The sequence below is a fragment of the Protobothrops mucrosquamatus genome, unplaced genomic scaffold (genome assembly GCF_001527695.2).
Source record: "Protobothrops mucrosquamatus isolate PMUCROS unplaced genomic scaffold, P.Mucros_1.0 scaffold_289, whole genome shotgun sequence".
NCBI lineage: Eukaryota > Metazoa > Chordata > Lepidosauria > Squamata > Viperidae > Protobothrops > Protobothrops mucrosquamatus.
In genome coordinates this window covers 347,858-355,805 of record NW_015386365.1, presented here as the reverse complement: position 1 = coordinate 355,805, position 7,948 = coordinate 347,858, and the positions used below count along the sequence as shown (strand labels likewise).

The 7,948-nt window shown below is 36.1% G+C and overlaps 1 protein-coding gene across 1 annotated transcript in view; it reads left to right on the top strand.

The window, feature by feature from the left end:
- Nucleotides 1-4,172, top strand: part of DUSP10 (dual specificity phosphatase 10) — a 31,777-nt gene extending 27,605 nt beyond the window's left edge. Inside the window, exon 4 of the mRNA XM_015831920.1 lies at nucleotides 3,768-4,172. Coding sequence (XP_015687406.1) covers nucleotides 3,768-4,033 — 266 coding nt within the window. The 3' untranslated portion in view covers nucleotides 4,034-4,172. The remainder of the gene's footprint in view (nucleotides 1-3,767) is intronic.
- The last annotated feature ends 3,776 nt before the right edge of the window (nucleotides 4,173-7,948 follow it).

Sequence of the window (7,948 nt, the reverse complement as noted above, 5' to 3'; positions counted from 1 at the left end):
AGAACTGCTTGTCCTTTATTACTTACTGGTGTCTTCTGGTGACATTCCCCCAGAGTACAGTTCAAGAAAGAAGGATAATTTTGCAGAACACAAAGCTTTATGCTATTTGATCTGCACAAAATATATGACCCTGCATAGTAGGCTTGTAGGAAGAAGCTGATGAAAAAGTGAATAAATAGGACAGAGTTAAACATGACTGGGAATGATTATGAAGGAGGAGTTGCAGCAAAGCTTGCAAACATGCCAAGAATTATATATGTGTATGTTGTTCAAGGTTACGCTTTTCTTTTTATTGTATCTGGCATGATGCATTTTGGTTTGGGGTATGGACAGAATGTTAAAAGGTACAACGATCTACTTTCAGAATTTCTAATAATATTGAGCTAAAATGCTTGCACCTTTTTATCCCTGGAAATAGAAGCTTACATTTTTTCCCCCTAGGTAGTTGAGACAGTGTTTCCCAACTGGTGCCAGATGTGTTAGTCATCAACTTCCTCATCCTTCAGCTAGCATGATCATTGGCTGTGCTAGCTGAAGACTATGACAGTTGAAGCCTTATACAACCACAGGCACAAGATTGGGAAAAGTTGATTAAATCCTTCCGCTTGCCTCACTGCTTCTTTGTGAGGTTCAGTTTGGGGCATAAAGATGGAATTGATGGGAATGCTAAATAAACATAGATTTGAACTTTCTGTAAATATGCCTCTTTTGTATTTTCCCTCAGAAGACTCTTTGTGGGTCTAGGTTGCACATTCTTATTTAGCAGCTTAATAGTCCTGTTGCTAAATAAAACTAGTCTATTCCCTTTGTGCTGGCAACAGGATATGTCTTGCATCAGCTGAAGATTTATTGCACTTCCAGGCCAAATCCATTTTTCTAGAGCCCATATAGCAAAATAAGAACTTTGGTTTTATTTAACCATCTAAATCTTGCACCATTGCACTGGACCATTATGACATAGCAACTTAAATGTACTGTAACTGTTTGTCGCAGAGGAAAAGGAAACAGGCAGCAAATTTCTAGCTCTAGGAAACTGAACATGCCAACAGACCATTTATTGTTTAACTGGCAGATAAAGACTTTGACAGCCAGAAAATAAAATTGTCCCTTTCCCCCTACTCCCAACTAGCAAACTCAGTTTTGTGATTGTTCATTAAAGATTCTGTATTTTTTATTGCACTATCCAATTTGCAAGGGGTTATCAGGTTTTAGCTTTGTAACCCCATAAGTTGCCTGGCATTTATTTATTTATATATCAAATTTATATGGCTGCCCATCTTACAAAACAAAATGACTCTGGGTGGCATACAGTAAGGATATAAAAGAATAAATATAAAAAACATGCGGGTGATAAATAACAGATCCCACCTCCCTCTTGCTCATCCTACCGACCTCCCTCTCCATCTTTTATTTATAGTTGTTAATTTGTTTTTATAATGTTTTATTTTTCTTAAATACATGTCTTTGTCTATAACATTGTAAAAAGAGTCACCTCAAGGTGAGATGAGCAGCAAATTTAATAATAAATAAATAAATAAATAAAAACCAATCATTATTTTTTTAAAAAGTTTAAAAAATCATAAGGCCTACAAGATATTAGATGTTAACAGCCATAATGGAGCTATTCTCAAGATCTTACCAGTCTCCTGGGATCACCGAGCCTGATGGCATAGCCAAGTCTTAAGGGATTTCTAGAAAATAAGTAAGGATGGAGATGACCTCACTTGGTGGTGATAGTAGGAATTGTTCCAGAAGGCAGGTGCCATGGCAGAGAAGGTCTGCCTTCTGGGACCAAGTGTAGTTCCCTAAGACAGGACTTGCAGCATGCCTCTTCTACCAGATCTGATGAGATGGGCAGATGTAATTTATTAATTACATTAATTACTACTTGCAGAACAATGACATTTCCTAAAGCCTATCAGTGCTATATTCTGAATTAGCCAAAGCTGGAGACAATCCTGGTCTGGTTTTTTTTCTTGTTTTGTTGGTAACTTTCTTTAGGATAGCTTTGAAATAGTGCAAAAAATTGCCTTATTGAATTTATGTGTCTTTTACAAGATATGTGGCGAGAAAAATCTTGCCAAGAAAAGATACCAGTTGTAAATATTACTATTGCTTCTCTCTTAGAAATGCACTCTATGAGGTAGAATAAAAAGTTTTGTAGAATTTTTCCCATTTGAAATTAAGATGGCTTTGAACACTGCCAAAAGAGGGTGCAGATATTCCTTTACAGATGATGACTTCCTGGGAAGACATGAGGGTATATTCAATCTCAAAAAACTTGTTTTTAAAAATGGTGTACAATACCAAAATACTTCCTTTATGTTAACCTACATGAAACCACTGAGATAGCAGCAGGCAGAGATTCTTATTTCAGTAGTCAAAATATGCATATGCTGCATGAGGGTAAGTGACCTTCACTGTTTATCTTTTTTTACATCTTTTTTACATAAACTCTTCTAGACATACTTTTTAATTTCAAGTTTGCTTCTGAAGCCAAAATTAGAATTAGAAAATAATTACAGTGACAAATTGGAAAGAAACAAGTCATGGTTTCAGATTTTGCCCTTGTCCTTTTAATGGTTAAATAAATTTTCCACACCACTTTGAACATAAGCGTGGCAATTGCATCATTGAGCATTTCAGACAGTGACCATTTTACCAATGCTTTGCATTGCTGGCCTGTGCATATTCTACAGGCTAGTTTTATGCATGTTATTCATATGAAGACCATGAAATACAGGACAAAATCATAAAAGAAAGGTGGAGAGCTTTTAGCTTCTAGCTTCTTTGCTGCACTAGTGTTTCTGGCATCATGAAAGAACATAGCTAGTGATATAATATACTGAGAAGTGTGTTTTTGCAACAAATGTCCAATCTGAAGGTTCCCAATTCCTTTCTTAAATGTTGGCTGAATTATGTCAAGATACAATGCACAGGGCTATTCGGCCCTGTGAAAAATAGCTCAAACAATCCATGAGTTTTCAGTATATATAATATCTAAAATATGCCCGCCATTCACTATGGGCAAGACTCTAATGAACTTTAATGGGAGGTTGTAATAACAGAAATGTTCTGAAACAAGGAGTGCTGGAGAGAAGAGAGGCAAATGGTTTCTTCTATCTAGGCTAATTTTCCAACAAAGCTTTAGAGAGTAGCAATGTGCACATTTCTCAAAGGTTTATGAACTTTGTACTGTTTGGATACTTCACAAGCAGCAGTGCTGATTCATATAAACACAATTTCTGTGTTGATTAGGCTCACTGAACATGAGCAAAGCCTTGGACTTGGGGCTTTCATTTCTGCTCTCCAGTTCTTCTCTCTGTACAAGTGAAGAAAAAGAGTTCTGTCAAATTCTTTCTGGGGTTCTTTAACTTCTCATTTGTTGCTGAAATATTAAGTGTTCTTCCTAGCTGCACTTTGAATGTATTTGGCCCTGTATTGATTTGTACATTAGCAAAAACAAATCAGGTATGGGATTGAACAATGCCTAATTCTTCTTCCTCTTCCTTCTCCTCCTTCTTCCCAATGCGAAATTCTCATGTTCGCTGGGAATTCTTAGAGTTGCAATCATAACACAACTAGAAGACCCCAGGCTGGGAAAGGTGTATTAAATCATATGCTCATATCTCNCCCCCCCCCCCCGTATTAAACTAGGCCAGTGAAATGTTAAGCTGTGAATTGAATTATGAAATTATGTCTTGATCTCTTTCAATGACCTTTTCTCTATTAAAGTCAATGTCTCCCTTTGTTTCTGATCTTTTCAGAGGAAGCTCACCAATGCGGTAAGGGTCTTCTTATCCACTGCCAGGCTGGGGTGTCTCGTTCCGCCACCATTGTCATTGCATACCTTATGAAGCACACAAGGATGACTATGACAGATGCCTATAAGTTTGTCAAAGGCAAGAGACCAATCATTTCTCCCAATCTTAACTTCATGGGGCAGTTATTGGAGTTTGAAGAAGATCTGAACAATGGAGTCACACCACGAATTCTTACACCAAAGCTGATTGGGGTTGAGACTGTTGTGTGACATAAAAGAACCAAAGGAGAGAGTTTTTCTTTTTTTAAAAAAAACTTTCCACAGACTGGGAAGCATGGGTGATTCTTTTCTTTTCAGCTTTACTAGGGAAAGCTTATTTTTTTAAAAAAACTTCTTTTTTTAAAGTCATCACAGAATTTGCGCAGAATGCCATTGCAAATCCATTCTCAAAGGAATGGATGAAGAAGAAAGGCTTAAAAAGAAACCAGCTTTTTAAAATTGATGTTTATGAGGGGGGGGGGGAAACTCCCTGGATATTATTTAGGTTTTTTGTTTTTTTGAGGGAGTGGATGGTTCAGCTACTTGTAGAGATTATGACTAAGTAGTCTGTGCAGGTTCATAGACTGAGAACAGCTATATTATTTTTTTAAAAAAAATAATGACACAACCAGCCAAAATAATAGCAAAAAGACTAGATCCACAGGCCTTGTGTTTGCAAAAACTTTACTAAACAAAACCTAATGAAAATGCTTGCTGGTGCAAAGGTGATCAGAGCAGCTTAAATTGTTTGCAAATCATGTCTCACCCTTCTGGCTAGAGAACACCTTTTTATTTCCTCTTATGTTTCATCTTCTGGTACTATTTTTCTATTTGGGTTGTGGGTAGGAGGGGTAGGACATTAAACACCAAGGGACTTGACCATTTAATGCCATATGCCTTTATTGGCTTCTTGTGCAATAATAGTTTTTGGGAATGAAAAGCATTTTTATTTTGAGCATTCAAACCAATTATTGCGGGCTACCCAGTAATAATACTATTTTTTTTAAGAAATAGTGCAAAGATTACTGACTTGATATAGAAGCAGGAACACAACAAAAGCAATTATTCCCCCTCCCCCTTTTCTGGTTCTAGTAATGGTGCCATAAACCTTGTTACATATGTATATCAGAATGTACAAAGATTAAGAATAAGCAAAGTTTATTTAAAATATTTTTTCGCACAAAATACTGGCGTGTTTCTGTTTATGTAAAGAAATATATTGATTATAAAATGAAGTGTTTTAGAATTGTGAGTGTGTGTGTGTCCTTTTTATTATTTCCTTAATAAAATAACTTAGCTAGTTTAGCTTTCAACTTGTAACAAGTATGAAAGAGCATGCGGACCTGGAATTGACTGCATGTATTTTGCCCAGATAACTTATCCATGATGTATCAGATGGCTCCTCTCTCACTTATAGCAGCCTTGTTCAGGCACAGCAGTCTTTTCTAATTTAAATGTGGTGTATTGAACTAAAATAGAGACTTCTGCCTCTGTACTGTCTTCTCTTTTCAACACTTGAATGCCATATTTATGGATTGATCTGAGATATCCCCAGATGTATTCACAAAAGAGAACGAATGAATCCAGGAGGGAAGGCCTGTACATTCTTGGTTTGATCAAGATGACATCTGACAACTGGTCAGTGTGCCTGCAGCATCAACACACCAGAAGGGGTGTTGAGCCAGCTTGCCATTGACACACAATAATTCACAATAATGCACATGTGTGGCCCGATACATACAGAACAAATATCAAAAGCCAATGGCAGCTATAGGACCTTTAGATGGGGTTTTCATCAAGGGCTCTCATCAGTCTGAAGATGGGATCAGGCTCCTGAAGTGCACTTTGTTCTCTCATTTCTTCTCTTTTCATTTTTCCATTGAAAAGGTATTTTGCACGTTTTCAACTTAAGTATTTCTCAGGGAATTGACTTTATTTTTCTGAAGTGAAAGTGCAAAGCAGGGAAAAGAAAAATAATAATGGAGAAAAAAACAGTTGTTTCAGAGAATGCATAGGTGTAGATGTCCTTGTTTCTAGGGGTCTTTTTTTGCCAGCTTTTAATTCACAAAAGTGAATAACTCTCACACCAATAGAATGAGTGCACTGATTCCTAGGGGGCTGCACAAGAGATGGGAGAATCACAAAGCAGATAAAAAGTTGAAAATTTGCAGAAACTTCATGTCATTTTTCTTAATTAAGTAGTGAAGTGGCAGCATATGACGTTCTGGGGCAGACTTTCATTTTGCATCATAAGATCTATTTAAATGTCAAAAAGAGCGCAATTCAGTTGTGATTCCTAAATGGGGAACTGTAAAGGCAGAAATAAAATGGAGGCATCTCTCATGGACTTAATGATTCATTCTCAGGAAATCATCTAAATCTTTGTTTGTCCTTTATTTTATTACCTACAAATTGAATACCCGTGTTTGGAATAGTAACTATTTGAATCTTCTCAGGAGAAATCCTTTCGGCTTCTAGTCCATTTCACTTTGGAATAATATCTATGTTTATTTTTTGTCAAGGTCATGTCAGTTGTGAAATCAGACATTGTAAATTCTGTTTTACTACTGACTTCATTAGCAGTGCTAGTTTTTCGTAAATGAGGGCTCCCATTTTACAGCATAATCCTGCTATTGGTTGATGGAAAGCTTTGGCAGAATAAAAGTGGAATAAAGTACTCTGTAAGTGCCATTCAAATGTGTTTTTTCTTGTGCCCCTTTCATTCATTTCTATGGAGTGTACAGAATACCTGATGGTAAGTCGTGCCTTTTATTAAGATTAGTTATATATAGAGACAGATGTATGTATGTAACTGTATTTTTGTCAAACAGAATTGTTATTAAACATATATTTTCTCAATATTTGGTACATTTTATTAAAATATTTTTCTACAAGAATTGATTATATATTTTGCCTTTTTCTGAATAGTGGTAGTTTTTTCTCTCCCAATTTCCTCCTCCTTTCAAAGGGGAATGTCCTCTGTAATAAAATACAAGAATGACCAAGTCCTGATTTTCATGAAGATAGCTGCTTTATGAAACATAAAGGGTAAGTGAATTTGCATACACTATTTAAATTTTAGGAACTCTCCTTGATTAACCCTCTTCTTGGTTTATGGATAAATTTTAGCCAAAGGTGATCCTATAAAGACTGGTAGACATAATTTTTAAATTCATTTACTTTCTCAATGTCAGAAATAGGAAACCTGTGACTTCACACATGTTTGTTTTTAATTTCCAACATTGTCAAATGGGATGAAAACTGACTACAACATACTTCTGGATGCCTGATAAACAAAACCCTAGAAGAAACAGCAGTTCCAGTACTTCTTGTCAGGCCATGTTCTGAAAGTGGTGTTAGGGAACTGCTGTTCAACCTATGGCATTGCTGAAGCTTCCTCTTATTCTGCATGCTATTCAACATCTACCCGAAACTATTCAGGAAGACCAAAGTTTTGAAGTGAGTTATTACCCACCTTTATTACTCCTTACAATCAACTCCAGGACAGCTGTTGATAGGAATAATTTAAAGAAAAACAGGAGAGTCGGTATACCTGGAAAATTGTCATAAGGAGAATATCTCTAAAGCATCATCCCAAGTATTTGTAACTGGCGCTCCTTCATCCAGATGCTATGGCTTCCATTTTATATGTATTAAAATGGCTGAAATCATCTGATAAGATTTTTTTCTAACTCATGAAAGTTTGGCATTGTCAACAAGAGATTTTATGAAATCTTTGCAGGGGTGATAAAATGAAAGAGATGGGTGGCTTAGCAATAGGAATTAAAAATAAAACTCTTGGAATATTTGGAGATCTCCTCAATCTTTACTGGTAGAACTTCATCAGTTTCATTATATTTGTTTTACCATATTTTCATTCACTCGTCTTAATCCTCAATGGTAAGCGTTAAACAGTAAAGTGGAATGTATTTGTATCATTGTTTTCTGCAATGAAAACAATGCATTCAAGTTTAGCATTCCCTAACCTGACTGCTGTTTTCTTGAAACATCTGATTGATGGCCATGAATTGGAAAAGGTATTGGACAAGTTTGGTTATTTTGGTAAGGCTCTTTCTTAACAAAAACATGCAAGCATGAAGAATAAGCACCTTCAATCATAACTTTCTTCTAAAAAAACAAGGTACT